Source organism: Peromyscus leucopus, chromosome 11, assembly GCF_004664715.2.
Source record: "Peromyscus leucopus breed LL Stock chromosome 11, UCI_PerLeu_2.1, whole genome shotgun sequence".
In the NCBI taxonomy this organism is placed as follows: domain Eukaryota; kingdom Metazoa; phylum Chordata; class Mammalia; order Rodentia; family Cricetidae; genus Peromyscus; species Peromyscus leucopus.
The window spans coordinates 29482463-29507511 of record NC_051072.1 but is presented as its reverse complement, the minus strand read 5'-3'; the positions used below and the strand labels follow the sequence as shown (position 1 = coordinate 29507511).

General features: G+C 43.3%; 1 protein-coding gene and 1 long non-coding RNA gene across 2 annotated transcripts in view; one reads left to right on the top strand and one right to left on the bottom strand.

Moving 5' to 3' along the window:
* Ccl28 (C-C motif chemokine ligand 28) overlaps positions 1–14732 on the top strand; it is a 30613-nt gene extending 15881 nt beyond the window's left edge. Inside the window, exons 2-3 of the mRNA XM_028885389.2 lie at positions 7590–7716; positions 13496–14732. Coding sequence (XP_028741222.2) covers positions 7590–7716; positions 13496–13685 — 317 coding nt within the window. The 3' untranslated portion in view covers positions 13686–14732. The remainder of the gene's footprint in view (positions 1–7589; positions 7717–13495) is intronic.
* LOC119088714 overlaps positions 9514–25049 on the bottom strand; it is a 32674-nt gene continuing 17138 nt past the window's right edge. The window contains exons 2-3 of the long non-coding RNA XR_005092410.1: positions 11397–11598; positions 9514–10201 (exon numbers count right to left, since the gene is read on the bottom strand). This is a non-coding gene — a long non-coding RNA (uncharacterized LOC119088714). The remainder of the gene's footprint in view (positions 10202–11396; positions 11599–25049) is intronic.

Sequence of the window (25049 nt, the reverse complement as noted above, 5' to 3'; positions counted from 1 at the left end):
GTCTGCTCGGTTGGTAAATGAGTCACTTATGTCCCCGATTAACTGCCGCTTCCAGGACTGACTTCAGTATCTGCTTCTCTTGTCAGCAGGAAGAGGCACACATCAATCTCACAAATCGCTTTGAAAAGGACATTCTGATGTGGCTCTGTTATGCCATGTTCTTTCCAAAGCAGACTGACCCCTGGGAGACCCGCTGTGGGGAAGCTGGGTAAGGTCAGGCAGAGCCTGACTGTAGCTCACAGCCTCCAGCTAGTTTACATCTCAGTAGGATTTACTCTATGGGTGTGTGCTGCTGCACAAGCCCACCCTGCTGAAAATCTCTAGAATTTACATTTTTTCGTCTATGTCCCTTCAGTGGAACGCTAACTCCATCAGACAGATCTGCGTTTGTGTGATCTATGGCTGGAAAGAAAGCTTATGTCCTGTTATATTCCTGGACTCATGTGATGGTGGCATTAGGCAGTCTTTAGGGAAAGATTGAACCTCCTAATCTATTATCAGCTCCCTCCACAAATAACAGTGTCATCTAAGTAAAAACAATGCAGCCACAGAATAATTGACATGTAATTCTACCCTTTATTAGCATTTCATCACATTTTCATACGTGTGTATGTTGTACTTTCATTGAGTCAACCCCTCTATTACCATGTTTTGCTTTCACTTCCTCTCTTGCCCTTCCACATTCCTAGTGGACCCTTTTTACCTTGGTAAAAACCATTTTTTTTTTATCACATTTATATCTTTGTATGGCGGGATGGGCGTGTACACATGTGCCATTGGACAGGCATGTAGAGGTCAGAGAACAACTTTCAGGAGTTTGCTCTCTCCTTCCACCTTATGGTTCCCAGGGATCAGGCTCAGGGCATCAGGCTGGTCAGTCCCTTTGCCCACTGAGCGTCTCGGCAGGCCCCTTTGACGCCCATGTCATTTTCCTCCTGATCCACCCATCCACTGATGTGCGCTGTATTAGTTACCTGTTGTTGATGCGATAAAACACCATGACCAAGGGCAACTTACAGAAGAGTTTATTATTAACAGTTCCCGAGAGGGAGTTCATAATGGTAAGGAAACCATAGCAGCAGGGGGTCAGGGGGTCAGAGCAAGAAGCTGAGAGATCACACAGGGAGGAGAGAGAGAGAGAGAGAGAGAGAGAGAGAGAGAGAGAGAGAGAGAGAGAGAGAGAGCGCTAGCTCTCAAAGCCAGCCCTCAGGGATAACGCCTCCACTAGCAAGGCTCCACCTCTCCAAGGTTCTACAACCTTTTCCAAACAGTGCCACCCTCTGGGTACCAAGTAAATGAGTCTTTTTCTTGACCATGACCCTGCATTGCATAGTTCCACAATAAATACAGGTGTGTGACTATTTCTGTGGTATAATAACTTCAGTTCCTTTGGGCATGTCCCAAGGAATGGTATAGCTGGATCACACAGAGGTTCCATTTTTAATTTTTGAGAAATCTCCATGCACATATATTTACAGTGGCAGTGCTAATTTGCAATCTCAACATCATTGTATCAAGTCCCTTTCTTTGTATCTTTACCAGCATTCACTGGGTTTTTTTGTTTGTTTGTTTGTTTGTTTGGTTGGTTGGTTGGTTGTTTTTTGTTTTTGCTTTGGTTTGTTTTTTGGTTTTGGTTTTGGTTTTGATGACTATCACTTTGACTGCCATGAAAAGTAATCTCATTGTACGTTTAATTTCTATTTCCTCAGTAACTAAAGAAGCTGAAAATTGTTTGCACATATTTATGAATTGGTTTTAATTTTTTCACTTGAAAATTGTCTATTGAGTTCATTTGCCCATTTGTTAATAGGGTTACTTATTCTTTTGAAGGGCTTGGTTTCTTTCAGTTCTGTGTACATTCTGAATATTCAATGAATAGCTGGCAAAGAGTGGTTCCAGCTCTGAGATCTGTCTCTTCACTGTCTTTCTTTGGCTGTGCAGAAGCTTTTTAATTTGATGCAATCCCATCCATCAGTCCTTGCTGTTGTTCCTTGAGCTATGGGAGCAATATTCAGAAAGTCATTGCCTATACCTGTGTCTTGACGTTTTCCCTTCATGGTTTCCACTAACAGTTTCATAATTCTCTTCTTCAACCTACTTGATACCTCTAAATCTCTCTTATGTAAAATTCTGGAGTTGCCACTGAAGTCAAAGTAGTGGAGCGGGGTTTTTTTTGTTTTGTTTTTGTTTTTTAAGGGAAATGCTGACAGGACTTTGCACAGCAGAACCTCTAGGGGGCGATGTCATCCAACAGAATCTTAGCACTGCCCTCACCCAATCTACCCTGTTCGCGCATTTTTCACCATCCAACTCCCCGTGCACCTCTTCAAAGTTTTTTCTGGTATTTTGTATTTTGGACCATGTCAAGGCATCACTGGTCCTAACTACCAACATACACTAAATGCTTAGCTACTTAGGGCCCTTTAATTAGCTCATCTCACAGATGAGTCAAATAGTCTCCAGCTGAACTAATCCCACATTTTTATATGAGAAGTGCATCTCAGTTTTATGAAACACCTATGGGTTCTGGACGACTTTCTGATTTAAAGCTATTCCCTGAGTTGATATCAGCGCTTGGGTTACCTCACAGGTTTTCTTGTGACTCCCTTTTCCCACCATGCTTCTAAAAGGTACATTCCATAATTTAGAGTTGTTCGGAACACAATTGACATCAGTGTTCTGAAGTTAGCAGCCCCTCATGGTTCCACTCCAAGAGTTTTGTATAGCAATATAATCAGGTTTTTTCCCCCTGCTTGTGTGACAAATACTTGGGAAACACAACCTAAAAGGAGAAATTAGTCATTTTGTTTAACAGTTTCTGAAGTTTCTGTCTGTAGTTATTGACTCTGTTGATTCTGGGCCTGTGACAAGGTAGAACATGGCTGTAGTGGGACCATATAGCCAAGGCCACTCAACTCAGGGCAGACAGGAAGGAGAGAGGATGGGATGCCCTTAATAACTCACTTCCTCTAGTTAGGTCTCATCTCCCAAAATTCCATCATCTCCCAGGATAGTGCCATCATCCAGGGACCCAGTATTCAGTACATGAATCTGTGGGGGACACACCATAGTCAAAACCACAGCACATTTTATATATATAGTGAGACAGATAAATGTATGGATGAATCCATGGACAAACTCAATACTGTAATTTGTTTGGGATATTAAGAGTCTGACTTGGAAAGTAAGCAGTTAAAGGAACAAATGATTTTAGGAAATCAATGTATTAATAAACATAACTACAACTAGTGTTTACGCAGCAAAATTCACCATTTTAAAATGTAACTCAATGATTTTTTTTTTCATTTTTTTGAGACAGGGTTTCTCTGTGTAACAGCTCTGACTATTCTGGAACTCGTTTGTAGGTCAGGCTGGCCTCAAACTCACAGAGATCCACCTGCCTCTGCCTCCCCAGTGTTGGGATTAAAGGCGTGCGCCACCACCGCTCAGCATAACTCAATGATTTTTAATAGTCACATTCATAAAGGCTTCGTCACTCTAATTATATCATGTTTTTAATCACACCAAGGAAATTCCTGTTCCTGCTAGCAATCATTCCCATTCACTCCTCCCAGCCTCTGGCAACCATGGATCCACTTTTTATTTCTATAGATTTGCCTGTTCTGGGCATTCCATATAAATGGAGTCCTACAGTGTGTGGACTTTTTTTTTTTTTTTTTTTTTTTTTTTTTTTTTGGTTTTTCAAGACAGGGTTTCTCTGTGTAGCTTTGCGCCTTTCCTGGAACTCACTTGGTAGCCCAGGCTGGCCTCGAACTCACAGAGATCCGCCTGCTTCTGCCTCCCGAGAGCTGGGATTAAAGGCGTGCGCCACCACCGCCCGGCGTGTGTGGACTTTTGTGGATGAATTCATTCACCTGTGATCCCACAGCATTTTGAACATATCTCACTGAGCACTTACTTTGTTTGGTTTTGCTGGGGATGGAGCCCAGCGTCTCCTATATACTAGGCAAGCACTCTAGCAATGAGCTACACCCCCTGCCCAATACTTAGTTTGGTGGGCTGGAGTAATTCGTTCTTCTTACAGCCTCCCGTTGGAATGTTAGGCATCATAAGGTCAAATATTTTGCCTTGTTCATTTAGAAATTTCAAATTGAGAGTCTGTCACGTGGTGGCCACTCAAAAGATATTTTCTGGACAAATGACGTTTTTCTACTTCTAGGTCATCTAGCGGACTCTGTGCACACCCATATGCACGACAAAATGAAAACCTTTTACTAGATTACTGGCGAAAAGGAAGATCCTTGTTGCATGATGGTTTACTCAGGGAAATGTTTGTTTTTCCTCCTTGAAAAGCAGAGCTGAGCAGAAGTACAAATGCTTTATGTCACTTGTATAGTCACATTTCAAACACAGTTATTAACCAGAATGCATAGCTTAGAAGTCATTGAGGATTTTTGTGAATGGGCTCACATAGATACATAATTGACACATATTTGGGGAGTCTATGTATATCCTGTTTTCCTAGGATACAATACATTGGATTGAAGTTCATTTATTCTTTCCCCCAAAGTTTTTATTTGCATATATCATACACAGTGATGACTTTCATTATGACATCTTCATATTTCGAGTATATTCACCCCCATCACCTTCCACTTCTCCTTCCTCCAGCAGCCATGAACTGCCTATGGGCTCTCTGGGAGGGGTAGGGCCTATGGACCCTTCCCCTCTAAGGACAGGATGCTAATGGGCTTTCTTGGACAGGTCTTGTGCTTCTAAGTTATGGGCATTCATATCTGAGCATATCCATATCTAGTGCATCCTTTATTTAGATCGGATGTGCTACTGTTTATTTAGCTATTTGTGGGCATTCTGGGTAAGTTCTTGGAGGTTTTTCTTTTTTGCTGTAGCTGCTCATTGAAACAAACTTTCCTCTCAGCGATGTTTGGTGATATTCCACAAGTTAAGGTACGTGCTGTGTTTTTATTTTCTTTATCTCAAGATATTTCCTAGTTTCCATTATGATTCCTTCCTTAGCTCAAAAGATGTCCAAGTGTGTGTTGTGAAATTCCCTTGTCCTTACCACTTTTCCTTTGTCGTTGTGGTCATACCTAAAAGATATTCAGAATGATTTTAATCTCCCTCAATTTAAGATTTACTCTGTTACCTAGCATGGAATCTATTTTGGAGACTCCTCTGTGCAAGCAGAAGAATATGTGCTCTGCTGTGGTTGAGTAGAATGTTGTGTGTGGACCTGTTGGGTCCATGCGATCTGCTGTTGTTCAAGTCTCCTGCTTCCTTGTTGACTTCATATGTGGATGATCTGTCCACTTTCGAAAGTGGGGTCCTGAAATCTTCTGACACTCTTTTTATTATTATTATTATTTATTTTACAATACTATTCAGTTCTACATAATAGCCACAGACAGATTCCCTTGTTCTCTCCCTTCCTGCCCCCCTCCCCTTCCCCCAGCACACCTCCCATTCCCACCTCCTCCAGATCAAGGTTCTGACACTCTTGTATTGCTATTTGTTTCTCTCTTCTGTCATTATTTGATTTATATGTTTAAGTACTCTGATATTAAATGCGTATGTGATATATATACATACATATTCCTAATATATTAACCTTTTGCAAGTATGCATTGCTTCTTCATTGAAATGTTTTTTAGAGGTTTATTTTAGATGAACCTAAATTTTTGTCTTAGTGAATGACTGTGCACCTGTCCTTATAACTTGTATGACTCTCTTTGAAGGACAGAACTCCAGAAGTAGGGCCAGCAAGATGGCTCAGTTGCTTGGGAGTCTGGGAACCCGAGCTTGATCCCCAGAATCCATATGGGGGAAGGAGAGGACCATCTCTTAGAAGCATAATTACCTGGGCCAGTGGGATTGTATCCCAAGCATTTAGTTCCAAATTGGTTTTACTACAGCCTCTTGAGTATAGGGACATATGATTTCACTTATTTTCACATCTCCCATTGATGAAAATTATGTTGGAAACAGTCTAACTGCTGAAAACAAAAGCATTTTATTTAATGATTGGACAAGCGAGTAAACAAATTAACAGTACAGTTTGATTCCTACAAAGTGGTTACACATTTTAAACTCTATAGTCAGTTGCTTTTCTTCCCCCAAAGTTGCGGACAGACCTGGCACTTTCGTGGGTTAGGCAGCTGCTTCTCCTGAGTAGAGGTCTACATGTTCCAACCAATTGTTAATTCATTCAGAAGCTCACAGCTCTTTATGAGGCTACCACCTGCAAGCCACTGCTCAGGACGATTTCTAACCTCGTTTTGTGTTCACTATTCAGTTGGTAAAATGGAAAGCAGAGAGAATCCCCGTGTGTGCCGTGTAGGATTTTGCAGGTATTGTAACGTGAGGAATGTGGTTTCGTTTCTGGGCTGTCTTCAATACCTTACGTCTTGACAGCATAAGCTCATTTCAATGTCACCTCCTGCTTGTCACCTCCCACCACTTAATCCATCCCCACTATCACTACACAATGGATGTTTTCAATCTTTGTCAAACTGCTGTGGGATGGTCTGTATGTCAAATTGCTCTGATTGGTCAATAAATAAAACACTGATTGGCCAGTGGCCAGGCAGGAAGTAGGTGGGACAAGGAGAGAGGAGAATTCTGGGAAGCGGAAGGCTGAGGCAGAGAGACACTGCCAGCCGCCGCCATGACCAGCAGCATGTGAAGACGCCGGTAAGCCACCAGCCACGTGGCAAGGTATAGATTTATAAAAATGGGTTAATTTAAGGTAAAAGAACAGTTAGCAAGAAGCCTGCCATGGCCATACAGTTTATAAATAATATAAGCATCTGAGTGATTATTTTATACATGGATTGTGGGACTGCGGGGCATGGTGGAACCTGGAGAGAAGACCTCCAGCAACATCAAACAGTGATCCCCTTTTCACAAAAGCTAAGCCTTCTCAGACTGTCATTGAGGATTTAGTGATGTTGGTTCAGCTTTTCTGAATCTGCTAACACTGGCCCTCCTAGCTACTCAGTTCAGAAAAGGCACCCTAACCATGCCATGTGTTTTTGTCTCAGAATTTTTTTTTCATTTTGTTTTTGTTTCGTTCTGCTTTCTAAACAGAACCTCACTACGTAGCACAGGTTGGCCCAAACTAGTATAGTCTTCTTGCTCTGGTTCCCGAGTGCTAGGATCACAGGTGTGTGCCACCATGCTTCCTGTTGGTGGTGATGGTGCTGGAGACTGAGCCTGTGACCTCACGCACGCTCTGCAAGCCAAGCTGTTCTAATAGAAAACTTCAAACCTTCACCTGAGGCCCATGAGGCCTCTCTTTTTCGAAATGAACTGCACAAGACAACACTAACTATCTCTCCATCCTCCACGTGCTACCCTCGTAGCATCGCTGGCTGCCGCTTTTCACAGTTTTCATCCGTTACGTCACTTTGCCTAGATTTGCATTCTCTCTTTCGTGGTACAGCTTAAGTTCTAGAAGGCAGAGACACGTCCTGCCTTTGTCCGTACTCGGGAAGCCCCCAGGAAGTACTTGCTTGAGTAGATTTACCATCGGTGTCTCTGGCATCTTTAAGATGAGGTCAAGTCGGTATTCTGCAGACTGTAATGTGGTTTTCTTCCCTTTCTTGTAGCCATACTTCCCATAGCTTCCAGCTGTTGCACTGAAGTTTCCCATCATATTTCCAGGAGGCTTCTGGAAAGAGTGAATTCATGCAGCATCCAGAGAGCTGACGGGGACTGTGATTTGGCTGCAGTCATGTGAGTGCCCTGCAGCAAGGACTTGTAAAACTGAAGGCTGGTTATTCCCTTGGCTAACAAACACTAGCTCGAAGTGCTTTACCTGACACACAACCAACACACCATTCAAACAAAAGAGTAACTCTCCTGTCCCTTGAGTGCCAGGCCACCTGGAATAAACACACAATCTCTTTGTACAGGAGTGACCCAAGTCCTGCGCACACCCTTCAGCCTTTCCATAATGCTGTGCTGCGGTTAAATGTCCTCAGTCAGCAGAAAACATTAGTGACTTTACCAAACAAAACAAAGGAGATTCTGAATGAAAAAACAAACAAACAAACAAACAAAATAGCAGTCAGTGACGACAATATCATATGCCACGGCTTTAAACTGTGACTTTCCCCAGGCAGGAGATGGTTGCTGACATTCTCTCTGAATTCAACAGCAATTTATGATCTGAAAAGCAGACTGGCCATCTGCACTGCTCACAGTACTGCATGCAATCCACTTGCAAATGCTTTCATCTGCTTTTGATCCTGGAGTGTTGATTCCTGGTGGACCTCCAGACCTTCCACTGCACCTCAGGGTCAGTCCTGAAGGCCAACAGCAACAACTGGAGAGGAAGGCATAGTTTATTTCCCTGTCATGCAGAAGAAGCCAGTGGACGGGATTACGTCATTCACCTGATGTAGGGTTGCTAGCAAATGGCAGAAATGGGATTCTCACACAGCTCTCTTGCTTGAGAAGAGAGCACTACTTCTCTTCCAACGGCATTCAAAAGGAAGAGAGGGGCTCACCATAACTTGCTCTTCCAAGGTCAGGTACGGAGGCATATGCCTGTAATCCTAGCATTCAGGAGGGTGAGGCAGATGGATCATTAGTTCAAGGTTAGCCTGGGTCACAGAGTGATAGCTTATCTCAACAAAGAAAGAAAATTTCCTCTTAAATTCTAGTATCACAAGTGAGTTATCTCCCTGGCATGATGATTTAACACTACGCATGCATCTGGGTGATGCTAACGAGCCATTTGGTGTTCTTTCCTTGGACTATCAAAATAACACCATTGCCTATGCCCAAGCTCCTGAGAACCCTTGTTCTATTAACAAATGTGACACGTGTCTATTAGTCAGTGATTGTGTACCAAGAACTGTTCCATGAAGTGAGTGAGGATACGAGAGAGATCCAGTGTTCTCTGCCCTTGTGGAGTCTTCAGGAAACTTTTTACCCAGCTGGGTCCTATGGGGCATCCTATGATTTTCTTTAATCTGGTAGTGTGAATTACTTCTAGGATCTCTGTCTCTGTCTCTGTCACACACACACACACACACACACACACACACACACACACACTTTTCCAAGAGAAAGCTATCTTATTACTAGGAGAATGAGAAGATGAATGTTGAGGATTTCTCAGCATCTTTTCAGAGACACCCACTCACTATGGAAGCTGAGAAACCCTGATCCAAGACAAAGACTTCTAAAAATGGCAGAGAAAGGGTTCATAAACAACCCATTGACAAACAATCTTCAGATTGGGGGCTGTGAATTCCTTGACATTTTTACATGTAAACCCATAAACATATTCCTGGGGGGAAGTTCTGGTCCATTGGGTTTTATAACATTCTCAAAAGAGTCAGAGACTAATTCATTGAAAACTACACTTGAGGTCAGGTGCTGAGGAGCAAACAATTATTTGCCCAAGATTGGATAATCTTGGGCGACTCCAGAGGAAAACAGAGGGTAGAGAACTTTCAGCCTCAGTTTGCACTCCCCTGGCTCCATCAGCTTGGATGGTTTAATCATTGGGAACCGGTGCAATCTGCGGTCGTCCAGGGCACATACTGTAACGTGCCTCCTTCTAAGAGGCACTTCAGGTTCTTACCATTTGGAAAATCTCTGACCTGGGGTTTGAGTATAACCTGTCTCCCACAGGCTTATTACTTAAATGACTGCTCAGCGGCTGGTGACACTATGCTGGGAGGGTCGATAAACTCTAGAAGGTGGGGCCTGCTGGGGATCCAGCCTTGTGGGGTGGGAGGAAGTGGGTCACTAGGGTCTGACTTTGTCCCCCGTCCCTTCCTTCCCATCACTGGTGGATGTCCTGCGTCCTGTCCATCACAATGGGAAGAACCCCTCCCAGCACATATTCCCACAGACATGGTGTTCTCATCAAGTGCTTGGAGCCCATCAGTCATGGGCTGAACCCCCTGAAACCATGACTCTCCCTAAATCTATCCTTAAATAGCCCTCTAAGACTAATAAAGTATACTCGATTGAAATTCTACCAGTATTTTATCGAATTTTAATAAATGTCATTGGTAATTGTTGGAGAGTTGAAAAGTCGTAGATAGTCGATAGCAACTTGGGTCAGCTGGGTGTTTGCATCGCACCTACACTGCTGAACCAAACTGACCAAGCCTGGTTTAGATGCTCTGCTCTGGGAAACACCAACTGGTCTTCCCAAGTCCTTCCACATCACCGACATAGGCCTATCTGTCATTCCAACCTAGAATTAAAAAAAAAAAAAGAAAATGTTTCTGTGGGTATTTGAGAGACAGATTACAAGAGAACACCATCTGCAAGAGGATTTCGGTGTAGGTGGGGTTGACGGATGTCAGAGATCTTCAAGGCATAGGAAGAAAACCAGTGGAAACCCTCTGTGTTTGCTTCTTTTGCCTTCTCTGACCAAAATGCCCGACAGAAACAATGTGATTGAGGAAAGATTTATTTGGCTGATGGCTTGCAAGTGCTGGAGTCCACGGTGATAGTCAAGACATGGTGGAGTTCATGGTGGGAGGCTGCATGTGGCAGAGACTTGTCACGTCATGGTGGGCCCGAAAGCACAGTGAGGCCAGAATCAGGAGCTGGGCTATGACTCTCAGAGGCCAGTTCCTAGTGAACGGCTTCTACAAGCAAGGTCCCAGCTCCAAAGGTCCCACAGCTTTCTGAAACAGGAGAACAGTCAGGGAGCAGGCATTTGAAGCATTAGCCTGTGAGGAACATTTCAGATTCAAACCATGACATCCTCACTTTGAGGAGGAAAAATGTGATTGAAGAATTAACCTTTAGGTTTTAGAAGTACTAGATTGTTTTTTTCTTATTTTTTTTTTTTTATGTATGAGTGCTCTGTCTACATATACACATGCCCTCCATCAGATCCCATTATAGATGGTTATGAGCCACCGTGTTGTTGTTGAGAATTGAACTCAGGACCTCTGGAAGATCAGACAGTGCTCTTAACCACTGAGCCATCTCACCAGCCCTCAAAGTACTAATTTGTAATTAAAGGGAAATTATGAAACCAATCTTTGTTTTTAAACATTTAATTTATAAAAGTATCAATTTATAAATTGAACTCTGTGCTGATAAGCAAGTTGAAAAATACAGGGCAGTTGTGATTTGGTTTCAAAATTAGACTTTTGTATCTTTAAGTGATGTTATAGATCCTCTCTGTTATGTTTTCTAATACTCAACCTAAGAAGTCTTATTTTCAAATGATTTTACTACAGAAGCATGCCTGTTTTTGTCTAAAATGTAGTCGGTTAACCTTGATGGTATATAAAGGCTGTAAGATTTGAGACCAGTGTTTAAGATGCAGAAAGCATCGCTTGTATTACAAATGTAACTCCCAAGCATCGTATACTATAAACTACGATTGATTAATTAATTACAGAATAGAAATTAAATATCAGTGAACTCACGAGACTCTTCCCCTCCATTTTCTGCCTGGAAACAAGTCCTGTGTTTCTGATCTATAAATGATCAGTGTGCTTTCTCCAGGCTGAGGTAACAGCCGGCTTGTTGACACTCTTCCAGCGGAACTTAAGGAGCTTCCAGAAACAAACTGAAAAGCTGTTCTCCTTGGTGGAGGCGGAGGCTTCTTGCACTTCACAGAGACTGTCTCTTGGAGAGAAAAATCAGCTTGTTATTGTTGTCCACCCCCACCCTACCCCACCCTCCATCCCCCATGAAGTCATTCAGGAGGTTAGAATTTCTCAGTAGTAGTTTTGAAGGGCTGCTCTGAGGAAGGGGGTCAGACATGAACTTTAGTGAACAATCCCAGGTATAGTCTTCATGGGAGGACCACAGCTCACACTCATTGAAGTACTTTTTTTTTTTTTTTTTTTTGAGGCAGGTTCTCTCTATGTAGTCCTGGCTATCCAGGAACTCTGTAGATCAGACTGGCCTTGAACTCACAGAGTGCTGGGATTGAAGGTGTGCTCCACCATGCCATTGTCCTTTAGACTATTTGTTCTTACTCTCCTGGGTGAGGAATCAGGAGGTCTCCCTGGTTTCTGATCTAGAAATTCAGAATGGGGTGAGCCAATGCCTGTTAGGGATATGAAACTGGGGTGTCTGAGGGAGTGTGGAGTTCGCTACCCCCTTTCTCAATGTTGCCTCATCTTTTAATCCCGAGTGAAAGAGCAGTAGCATACAGCTGAGGTTCGCACGTTCTACGCCTGAAGATTCTAAACATCATCAGAGGATTGCACTCAACCGTGGGCCCTTACTGGGCCGGCCACGAAACAGGCTTGCTTCCATGTGGAGGTTGTTGCCTATTCCTTTAGCTCCCACACAGTTATGCCTCCTATGGTTTCTCCGCAGGAGTGTGTCTCTCTCCTTTGGGCAGGTAGGAAGGCGCTGCAACTAGGTTTTTTAGTTTTTCTAGCTCAGTGGTGCTGGAGGTTTTCTCCCCCAAGAACAAAGCTGCCGAGATGCGTGTTGATTCTGAAGCCACCTCAATGTAAGGCCCTTAGAGAATATACTGCCTTCTAATAGGATGTCCTCTCCTTTCAAATCGATTTTCCTCCACAGTCTGGCTTTACTAAAGCCCACCCCCACCTGCCCACATTCTCCTCCTCTGTGTTGATGCCACACATGATCTGATAATAGTTTCTCCTAAGAGAAATGGCAGCCTATTTCCCCCGCCCCTTCCTTCATCTCCCCGTAAATATCAAGCTTGCGGGGTTTCAGTTTATCAGGACTGTATTATACATGGAGATACAGCAGGATTTGCCGCGTTTCATCAGATCTACCTGGCACCTAAGGGAGAATTAAAAGTCACACGATTTTTATAACAGGAGACTCGTCTAGTTACCCCAAATTGTGAGGGCTATCCCATAGAAAAATGAAAACAAATTCTGAATTGTGATTTAGAACTACATTATATTAAATTTTATCAGACAGCCAAATATTTTAGTAGGTTTTTCTATTGGCCAAGTTTGACTTCATGTCTGTACGGAGTAACTGAGCTCCTACTGTAATGGGGCTTTTCAAAATTCTCTCTCGATTATCTCTCTATCAAGATGTAATGTTACTTCAGTAGGAGCAATAAAACAGGTACAACAGACGTGGGAAATTAAGTACCAACAGAGGCATGACCTGCATGGTGACTTGGAGGGAAGAAGCGGGGGGTCTCCAGCTGAGGGGGTCCACACAAGGATGTGCTAGAGATGGCAGTAAGGATGAACTGGTTTTATTGGATGAAGTTTCAAGAGGGAAGAGAATTATTTTCCCTGAGTTTGTTACAATGTTTTTTCTCTCTCTCCTCTCTCCTCTCTCCTCTCTCCTCCCTCTCTCTCTCTCTCTCTCTCTCTCTCTCTCTCTCGTTTTTTTGAAACAGGGTTTCTCTATGTAGCTTTGGTGCCTGTCCTGGATCTCGCTCTGTAGACCAGGCTGGCCTCGAACTCAAGAGATCCTCCTGCCTCTGCCTCCCAAGTGCTGGGATTAAAGATCTGCGCCGCCACCGCCTGGCTTATATTTGCAATTTTCCTGAAGATTTTTTTCCCTTTCTTGGCAGCCTCCATGTTAAACGCAGAAGGATCTGTGTCAGCCCGCACAACCGTACTCTGAAGCGTTGGATGAGAGCCTCAGAGGCGAAGAAGGAAGGCAAAGGAAATCCCTGCCATAAGAAGCGGCACAGCAGGAGGGCCCGAAAGAGTCACACCCGGAGAAAGCACAGAACCCAGGGCCACAAAGCTCCTCGTTAGAACAGATGCGTGACCCTACAGAGAGAACTCGAAAGTGAACCGGCCCGTAGTTGGTCCTAAATTTCTCACCCGAATCTTCTTCACGGACACCCAATGTTGTTTTGCTTTGTTTGAATAACTGCCGCTAAGGATGTAAGTTGAGTGGTGAAGCCCTTGTGCAGCATGTAAGTTCAATCCCTGACACCAAAAAGCAAAAAACAAACAAAAGTGTGCACAAGTAACCAATACTATACTTAACTGAATATGTAACATTCATCTTTATATATAAAACTTAGAGGGATAATATAGATAGAAGTGCTCTAACTTTTTAAGTTCTCCAGTCCTACAGGGAGCTGAAGGATGGTACAAGGATTATGTACTTACCTGCCACCTACACTAGTCACTGTTAGTATTCTCTCTCTCTTCCGTTTGTGTGTGTGTGCACAGTACATACATCTAAGAGCTTTTCCACTACACCATTTGAAAAGTGGCAAACGTGACTTTTGTCTAGTCCATTTCCTGTTACTGAAACAACATTTCTGATTCTGTAACTTCTAAAAAAATACAAGTTTATTTGGCCCAGGTTCCTGAGGTGGGAAAGTCCAATAACTTGGCACTGACATCTGGTTGGCATCTGGGAGGAACTTTTCAATGTACCTTAATGTGACAGAGGACCGCATGGGGCAAGGTAGCCCAGTGTACTAACTCGGATCCTTTCCTTTTCTTAGAACGCCACTAGCCACATCAGGGAGCCTGCACCCATGCAGCCTCGTTTAACCTCAGCCACACCCAAAGGCCCATCTCCAAATGCCAACAACATGTAGATTTAAGGATCGAGTTCCAACACATAAATACCTGCAGAACACACTCAAACCAGAGCAACGCTTCAGCCCTCATTGCCCTCTAGAATTATCACTTGGTATCACCTAAGAATAAACACATTTTCCTAAATAATTACACTAGCAGTTTTATACCCGGAAAGTTAGCAGTTTCCTATAGTCTATACTCAATTTTTTTTATTTCCAGATCACTTCATATAATTATTTTTTCTGTCCAGGTTCACATATCGCCATTCATTTTTATGTTGCTTTGGTATTTTCAATATAAAAAGAGTCTCTCAGGCATTTTCTTTCCCCATTTCTATTCTTCCATAGCATGGACTTTTAAAGAGCAAAGGTTAGAATGTGTTTCACCTTCCAGGTTTGTGTGATTGATCTTCGTGATCATCTCAAGTTTCCTCTATGGATTTGTATGCTTCTTGACTCCCTTGTGACTCTGCAGCATCATTTTCTAAGTAGGAAGGTGTAAGCCAAGTGGCGCTTAGAGGTTTGAATAGCTACGATTTTGTTGTAAATGCTAAAGCTGAAAAAGGAAACTGCCTCACTGCCCAGAAACTTCCCTCTTCTGTCATAGTTCTCAGAGTGGTAGCAGCCAGCATTATAAATACAGAGACCCGTCCTGGATTGGCAGGTAATTTTGTATTGTTCTTAACAAAGATTCTGCTCGATGTGTGTGCATGTGTATTGAGAAAACCACTGATGTAGCTCTGACTGGCCCAGAACTAGTCAAGTAGACCAGGCTGGGCTTGAACTTAGAGATCTGCCTGGCTCTGCCTCCCAAGTGCTGGGATCAAAGGTGTGCGCCACCACCGCCCAGCTGCCTTTTTTTTTAAAAAAAAAAAAAAAAAAAAAAAAACTCCTAATCCACCTCCTCCATGTGTTGTGAGCTGATTCACAATGGAGAAATTTAGACACATGGTAAACGCTCATTTGCCATGACAATCATTAGAACAGGGTCAGTTTGTCAGATGTCCGTGGTGTCTTGGGCAGTCCCGGGCAGCAGTATTACTAGGATTACTTGGAGGAACAAACGGGACACAAAGAAGTGCTGAACCTGATGCCAGTTAAAATATCACCAGGTAAACCTTTGCCCAGTGCCCCTCGTAGAAACTGATGTAGCCTGTGGTTTCTTTAGGCTCCCCAACAATCCTGCAGCTTTGTTTTGGTGGTTCTGCTTTATAGATGAGCAAAGTGGAGGTTCAGAGAGGTCAGATGGCTCACCCTACATTTTATAGTAAGAGGCAGAGACAAGCTGTGTCCAGATTCCTGGACCCTTACCAGTTCTCCTTGCAGCCCCAATGGTGGACTGAGATACATGGGCATGGAGGTGGGAGAGGAAATCTGTCACTCGTTCCCAAAGGGTGAGGGACACATCGGGTTTATAGCATGAAACCCTCTGCCACCAGCACTGTGGGTGATGATTGTTGACAAAAGCCACCTTCACAGACCAAAATGGGCCTCGACTCGATCTGATGCACTTTCACATGGTCCCAGAGCAGAGGGAACTACAAACTATTACAGTCTTTGGTTTGCAAGATCTTTTTCATCAGGTCTGTCTTTTGAATCTATCATCAGATTTTATCCAGAAGCATAGCATTCTTCAGTTCCGCTCTGGCGTGCCTTTGAAAGGCAATCCTGGGGGAAAAATGCCTCTGTGTTTCTCTTAAATCTTGTATCACCATCGTCATTCAGCATCATCAAGGTACAGGTCCAAAGGCCAAAGAAAGCAGCACTGAATTTAAAGTTGTAATAACATACAATGATACAAAGTCAGAACAAGGCACACGTTCTCAATTAGTCATAATGGGCAGGTTGAAAAGTTAAAATGAAAACCAAAACATTGATCTTGGAGCCTTTCAACTAATCATTTGAATCATATATTTTCATTTTATTTCTACTTGTAACCCACATCATCCAGGATTTGATACAATTTGCTGTCACTACAAATGACAGTATGTGAGATATATTATAAAAACTGGTTGCTGTGGTTTGGGTAAGTGTCCTCAAAGGCCTGTGTACGGAAGGCTTGTTCTTCAGCCTGGGGTGCTCCTGGGAAGCAGTGGAAAATCTGAAATGTGGAATCTAATGGACAAACTTAGGTCCCTGGGGGTGTGTTCTTGTCTTTGTTTCATATCACCAGGAACTAAGTAGCTTCTTTGATCACGTATTTCTACCATAATATTCTGTCTGCCACAGGCCCAGGGGCAATGGAGACCCAACTGATCCATTTCTAAAACTGTGAGCCAAAAGAAACCTTTCTGCTTTTAAGGTTGGTTTGTTACAGAAACAGGGTTAACACAAGGATTTCATTGTAATGTAAATAGTCAAGATTTGGTATCTGAAAGACAAAAATCTCTTAGACTACCATGTGTGCTTAGTAAAATACTATCATTCTTATACTATGTACAATATTGTGTTGTAAGTACTGTTACTATACCATGAGTTACTATGAGCAAGCCACCCAGGTTAACCTGTAGGCCTTCTTTTTTTAATGTATTCTTCTTATACTTTATTAAAAATTATGCATTTTATTATAATTTTTCCCATTTTTTTTTAAACAGAGGAGCAGCTCAATTTATTGTACTCTGTTCTTCTTATTCTGAGACTTAGTTCTTTGACTAATGTCTTTGAGGCTTTTTTGAAGTTTTAGTTCTTCTAGGGAGTTAGTTCCACAATTTCAAATGAAATACTTTGTCAATTGTTGGTGGATTTGAAGCACCATCTCTTGCCTCCTGCTGTCCCTGTCCCCCTTCCTCTCTCTCTTCTCATCTTAGTTTGTGGCAGTTTTATTGCTCTTATTGTAGCCCTTGACCGCCAAACCACCTCCGCCCGCTCGTTAGTGCATTGACCCTTCCTCCTCTTCTTCCTGCTCTCCTTTCCTATTCTGCCAGCTGTACTTGCACATTTATTCATATGTAGATTAGATCTACAGTTTTATAGCACAATAATAATTGTCTTCATGTGTTAAGACGGAGTTTCCCAACCCTGACAGTTCTGACAACTTGAGCTGGGTCATTCTTTGTTCAGGGAGTTCTCTTACAGATGCCTTCTGTTCTTGTTCTGATGAGTCACTCACTTGCAGAGAACTCCGTTTGTATGTGAGACGCTGTTCAGAGTTCTACGAGGGCAGCTAACTGAGTCCATGTCCACTGTAGGGAGGTCGCGTCCTTCCCTTTGAGCAGCACCTCTGGCCCCTGCAAACTAGGCGTCATTCAGATGTCTCCAGATGTTACCAGATGCCTCTTGGACAGAGGGAGCAAAATCATCCTTTCCCCAGTTGTAAACTTACTAGCCTTAACTCTAAAGTGGACTTTAAAATAGAAAGCCAGCTGAACTGAAGAATGTCTAAGATGACCCCAAGATTTAATACCCTGGTAGACGCACATTGACGAATGGAACAGATCAAGCATAATCCAGGTGTGGCAATGAAGATACTTTGTAGCAATAATTAAGGTCACAGATGAGTTGACATTAAGATGGGGAGATTATCTAGGCAGGAATGACTAAACCACTGGAGACCTTTAAATATAGGTCTTAAGGTCAGAATCAGGGAAAACAGAGAGATTCAAATCACAAGGTATTCAAAGATCTTGTGCTCATCACATTGCTTTTGAACAGGGTAAGAACAAATTCCCAGACAGCTCTGGAGACTCAGGATTCCCAGAGGATTTCTGTCTAACCCTTTGTTAGAACTCACACAGTAGTCATTATTGTGTACATTCTTTCTGCACCACCATCAGCCGGGCATGGTTGGTGTTCCAGGTGAAGCTGGCAACAGTTGGATTCTGAGGGTCCAAAACAGTGGTGTCCTCTAGAACGTACAATGAGTGTACAGTCAGTGTTGGCTGGAAACAGTCAACCTGTCCAGTGGCGTACTGGCATACTGCTGGTCCTGGTTAGAAGTCTTCTACATGGAAGGTTCTGGTCAGGGGTTCTCTCCCGGTGTAAGGTGTCTTCAGTCAAGGCATCTCTGTTGCAGCGTATTGGATACTGCTGCCAAAAGGCAGAGAAAACTTGCTCCTGGGAACCTGGTTGGAAGTTGTTCCTGGGAAGGTTGACCCAGGAAATGCTTCGCCATGGCCGTGGTGCAGTGTTTGAAATTCAAAGCACCGGAAGGATGGGGTATGAGCTCACAGCTCACTCACCACCACGAGAAAGGGGACAGCCAGCCCAGCATGTCTTTATGTCATCTGTTCTTTCTGTGTGCCAGTTTTTGTGTCCAGACTTCCCCTTTTCTATAGAGACACCAGACACCCACCATTCTGGATCAGGACACAGCGCAGCGATCTCATCTTACACCTGCAATGACCCCATTTCCAAATAAAGTCACACCTTAAGGAGTTGGGGATTTGAACTTCACCATGAGAATTTGGTGGGTGCAGAGACACAATGCAATCCATCATAGGGAGGCTGAGGAATGTGAGGATGGGAGAGGAATTTAACTGAAGTTCCTGATCGGGTGGTCCGATGTAGCACTACCCTTCATATGCTACTGGCTAGTAGTGAACTGCATCTTTCCACTTCAGAGATAAGGGCCGTGCACGGCTAGGCTTGTAGCTACTGCTCTTTCATTGTCGGAAGGGCAAATGAATGCTCAGGAAACTTACCATCTTCAGGCACATTGCAGTCTTTTCTCAATCACATGAACAGAAAAGTAACTACTTCTTCCAAAACTGTAGGAATTGTTCTTTTGTTTCGAACACCGTGAAACAAACTAGAAACATTAGAAGTGTTCTATTTGTCCTCAGAATGACCCCAAAAGTCATTTACCCTTAGGCAAAAACCAAGGATAGAGGGATTAAACAGGTCACTCAGAGGCAAACCTGTTAAGTGGTAGAGCCTGAGATCCAGCCGAGGATTTTGTCAGCACTACACCCTGACCCATTTCTCTGTGTATCATGTACACTGTCGAGTGGTTTCCAGAAGGTTTGTGGTCTTTCTGGTTAGAGGCTTGAGAAAGTATCTCTTCAGAGTAACTCCATTCCTGCCAGGATGGTTACGGCATTAAAAGTGAGACTTCTAAGACAAGCCCAGACTACAGAAGCTGCAGATTGTCGGGAGGTAAGAGCATCAGCTGCTCTTCCAGAGAATACAGATCGGATTCCCAGTACCTACATGGTGGCTCACATCCGTCTGTACCTCCAGTTCCCGGGGAGCTGACATCCTCTTCCGGCCTCTGCAGACACCAAGCACACACAGGGTGCACAGACTTACATGCAGGCAAAATAACCATACATATAAAATAAAGACAACACGAAGGGACTGGATAAACGCTTTTACAGAGGGAGTAGGTCAGTTACCCGGGGACTAGTCTAACAACAGTGACTCTGCCCTGACTCTTCTCCCTCACATGCACTTCCTTTAACATATGGCACCCTCTGCCACACAGCAGGCAAGGATGCCCCGGCCAGCTGTCCCCTTGAACTTTTGAGCCTCTATGACAGTAAGAAGTAAATCACTCTGCTCCATCAATTACCCAGTAAATTGTTAGTGTTGTCAACTTGACACAATCGCATTATAAATTTTACTTATCGATTTAATTATTTGTGTCGGGGGTAGGGGATGTGGCACACAGGTTTGCTTTTTGTTTGTACCATAGCATGTGGAGGCAGGAGGATGACTCTGAAGGGTCAGTTCTCTCCTGCCACCTTGTGGGATCCAGTTAGTAAACTCGGGTTATTAGACCTACATATAAGCACCTCTACCCACAGAACAATCTCACTGCTGCAGCTCTGATACAGTCTAAAAGCACCTGAGAAAAGAGTCTCGATGAAGGATATCTAGATTGGATTATCCTGTGGGCATGTATGTTGGGGATTATCTTTTTTTTTTTTTTTTTTTTTTTTTTTTTTAGACAGGGCCTTAACATTTGCCTTGGCTAGCGGCTTGTGACACGCTTTACACTAGAGAGCAGGGATCTCTTGAGTTCAGCAGCTGGGCTACAAGTGAGCTCAGAAACCAAAGCTACACAGAAAATGTCCGAAAAAAAAAAAAAAAAATTTGCCTTGGCTAACCTTGAATTCTCTAGGTAGATCCTCCTGCCTCTGCTTCCCAAGGCCTGGGATTAAAGATGTGCACCACCACACCAGGCTAAGGGGGATATCTTGGTTAAGTTAACTGAGGTGGTAAGATATGCCCATTGCAGGTGGTACCATTCCCTAGGCAGGGGATCCTGAACTATGTCAGAGTAGAGAAAGTGAGCTGAGTAAGCATGACTGCATTTTTTCAGTCTCTGCTCCCAACTGTGGACATGACTAGCTTCTCCAAGTCCCTGCTGCTTGACCTTCCCACAATAATGAACTACAACCTGAAATTGTGAGCCAAATAAAATATCTATCTTGTTGTTGTTGTTGTTGTTGCTTTTGTTGGGGTATTTTATCACAGCAAAAAGAAAGAAAACTAAAACAGCCAGTCACTCAGTCTCAGATATTATACTAGGGCAACTCAAAAGTGACTCAGACAATAACCTACACGATACACATACATACACACACATCACACATATACAGACATACACACACATCATACACACACATACATTCACAATACACACACACATACACACACATCATACACATACACATACATCATACACACATACATACATACACACACATACTACACATCATATACAGACATACACACAGAGAGACATACACAACACACACATCATACACACACATACATTCACATACACACACACACACACACACACACACACACACACACACACACTTTTGCTTTTATGGAACACTTTGTTAATTTCCCCTCTCTAAGAGTATTACTTTAAGGGCTGGAGAGATGGCTCAGAGGTTAAGAGCACTGACTGCTCTCTCAGAGGTCCTGAGTCCAATTCCCAGCAACCACATGGTGGCTCACAACCATCTATAATGAGATCTGGTGCCCTCTTCTGGTGTGCAGGCATACATACAAACAGAACACTGTATACAGAATAAATAAATAAATCTTAAAAAAAAGAGTATTACTTTACTGTTACTCTAGTTACAAAAAAATTGCAATGTTTATTAGAAAATAGTCTATAAGTAAGATGTTTCTGAAATTAGTTTTTAGTATGTTTTACTCTTGAGCTGAGACAGCGGAAGGATTACTTATTGTACACAAGGTACACTCGGTCACAAGTGAGGACTTGTGGCAGTGAACAAGTGAGAACTAGTCCAGAACGCCACAGGCCCAGGTCAGAGTGCCAGCAGGAACTGTTTGGGTTGTAAGCAAGGCAGTCCCACGGAGGTGTTCCCAGGGATCTGGTGGTAAAGTTCAGAGCCCTTGAGACTTAGGGCCAGCAGAAGCACACAGTCCAACAGCTTGCACCAGCACCCCGGCCTCCGGCACCCCGGCCTCCGGCACCCCGGCCTCCAGCATCTCTTATTTCTGCTTCTTGGGCCTCTATCGCTACACAGGCTAATGCACATGGCCCCGTCTGTCTTCTCATGCATTTCAGGCTGTGTGGTTGCTTCTTGCCCCATTCATTCTCATGTACAAGAGTTTCAAGGAAGATGGTGGCAACGCTGAGAACTGAGATTATTTTTTTAATCTCTTCTCTTCCAGAGACAATGACATAAAGTTCTTCTATCTGTGACCTGTCCTCCTCCTCCCCTCCCTTTCCTTCCTCTCTCCTTCCCTGTTGAGAAACAGAAGTACCTTACCTTGGCCTGAGCTCTTAAGCTATTCAGGCAGGGACACAGACTTTGACATACTCTCGTTCTTGTGAATTAAGGAAAATTTGCTTACAAAGGACGGACTGGAAAAAATAAAGAAATACAACTATATTTATACCCTACACAGTGAGAGCAAGTCTTCCTATTACATAAGGTATTATTTCAGGTATCCAAATCACATGGGTCACAGGTAACAAGTTTGAGGTTCTGGTTATCTGTAAGGACACGCTGGAGCAAGCCTTACATTAAATGAGTCACTTCAAACTTACATAAACAATCTTTGATGATAGAAATTGCTTCTCACTCCAAAATGGGCTCAAGTCAGCTTTCCGATATAAAGGGAGAAACAGCATTTCTCTTAACCAAGTCTCAAAATGAGGACATTGCTTCCATATTTCTGGCTGAGAAATCAGAGGTAGTAAAGATATAGTATATACATACAGTGCCTGTTAACTGAAGCCAAAATACTTATAATGACTTATGTAGAAATAAAATAAAATATTGGTGTGCTTGGGTTTAATGGAGTCAGCAATTATTTAAAACACACACAAATGAAAATATGTAGACTTGTTTTACATAAGTTAAAAATATGAACTATGGGGTAAATACTTTCCAGAATGTGCTTAAATAAAATAAGAAATGTAGTTAAATAATCTCCACCTTCCCCAAACTGGGGTTACACTTGCCTGGCTTTTACATGGGTTCTAGGGATCTGAACTCTGGCCCGTATGCTTGCCCATAAGCACTTTAAATCCTGGGCCATTTCCCCAGCACCGTGCATTAAATTAAAGATAATGCTGACATCTGACTTTTCATTTACGCTGCACAGTTAAGATGGAAAAAATACTGGGTTGTTGGGGTCAAACAGGTCCTTGACTGGAATTCCTGTAGTGACCTTTGGTTTGTTTATCTGCAAATAGTGGGGGAGGGGAGGACTGAACTAAAGAGTTGTCGTGGGGATTTCATACCTATTAAAAACAACAACCAGTGCTCCATGTAAGAAGTAACAAGTGACTTGACTTCCCAGCCCTTGAGTACCTGTTAATATTACAGCGTGGCCTCAGGGTCAGTTTGGAAAAATTGAGGACTGCACATTTTGTACTCCAAAATGAACGGCTATGAGAAGAGTCCTGAGGATGCCTGTGCCCATAAGAACAGCGATTTCTTGTAGCAAGACCCCAGAAACAGGCTTTGTCCCTGAGCACAACCGCAATAACACCCTAAGACCCAAGAGGTCACACTGAATAAAGATAACTTCTGACCACTAGGTTGGTGAGGTTAAGAAATACCTCAGTCATGCCGGGCGGTGGTGGCGCACGCCTTTAATCCCAGCACTCGGGAGGCAGAGGCAGGCGGATCTCTGTGAGTTCGAGGCCAGCCTGGGCTACCAAGTGAGTTCCAGGAAAGGCGCAAAGCTACACAGAGAAACCCTGTCTCGAAAAACCAAAAAAAAAAAAAAAAAAAAGAAGAAATACCTCAGTCGCCGGGCAGTGGTGGTGCGCCTTTAATCCCAGCACTCAGGAGGCAGGGGCAGGCAGATCTCTATGAGTTCAAGGCCAGCCTGGGCTACAGACTGAGTTCCAGGACAGGCTCCAAAACTACACAGAGAAACTCTGTTTTAAAAAAAACAAACAAACAAACAAACAAACAAAAGACAAAAGAAAAAAAGAAAAAGAAAGAAAGGAAGGAAGAAAGAAAGAAAGAAAGAAAGAAAGAAAGAAAGAAAGAAAGAAAGAAAGAAAGAAAGAAAGAAAGAAAGAAAAAGAAAGGAAAGAAAGACCTCAATCATGTGTCAGGATAATGCATTCTTCTCTTGCAGGCATGTATATTCTGTTCTACAGCGTGACATTAACTTTGTTTCACTGTTGGATTCAACTGTGATGAAGTTTGAGGAAATATTAAAACTTCCCTTCTCCTCTGTCCTCTCCACCCCCAGAAATAGCTTTCCACGGGAGTGAGCAAGGAGGAGACCATGAGAACAAAAGAGAAAGCACACTACAGCTATCGGAGCCAGGAAGAATTTGAGAACGGAATAAAGCCACTGCTTTGTTTTCCTCCCCTCTGTCCTGATGCCATCAAGCTACCTCCTGAATGCCGGGACCGAAGATGAATGAGAGTAACACTTAACTGCTTTCCTGGCTAGTACCCACATCCAAAGGGATGTCAGAGAAGTGTCCTCTGGGCTGACACTAGAGGGCATTCTGATTACCAGTAGTTCTCAGAGTTATTGACAGTAATTCTCTGTGCTTCCTGTGCATGAGGCTTTTAGGTCCTCCCATAAACAGTGTGCATCTCCCTGTCCCCTTGACGTTTAGACTTGACCATACGACTTACTTGCGGTGTTCACAGATGCACTACAAACAGGTCTACTGAGTGTGTTCAATGTGGCTTACTTAACCCCTTGCACTCTGTCACTGCTGACAGAAGGCTCTGCTCCAGAGGAACTGAGACCTTCCTTCGGGCAGCAGAGAGCTGAGCAGACCAGACCACAGCTTCAACAGTGCGGCTCCGCCCCAAACACACCACGACATTCACTTCAGAGGAAAACCGTTACTACCTGGGGAAAGGTACTGTGTTGATTGCTAAAAGCAACAGAGGCATGAGAAAAAAAAAAAAAACAAAACAAAAAAACAAAAAAACAAAAAAAAACAAACAAACAAACAAAAAAAAAAACAGCGTCTACTCCAGAGGTGTGTGGAAGACAGCACCAAGGTGGAATAACTATAATATGTGCAAGAGTGATACTCGCCCCAGTGAGGCAGAGGTGAGACATCCACTCAAGGGTATGAAAAGGGAATTCCTGGACAGGGTGTCATTTGCCGTTGGCTTTAAAGCAGGCATTGGGGCTGGAGAGCTGGTTCAGCAGTCAT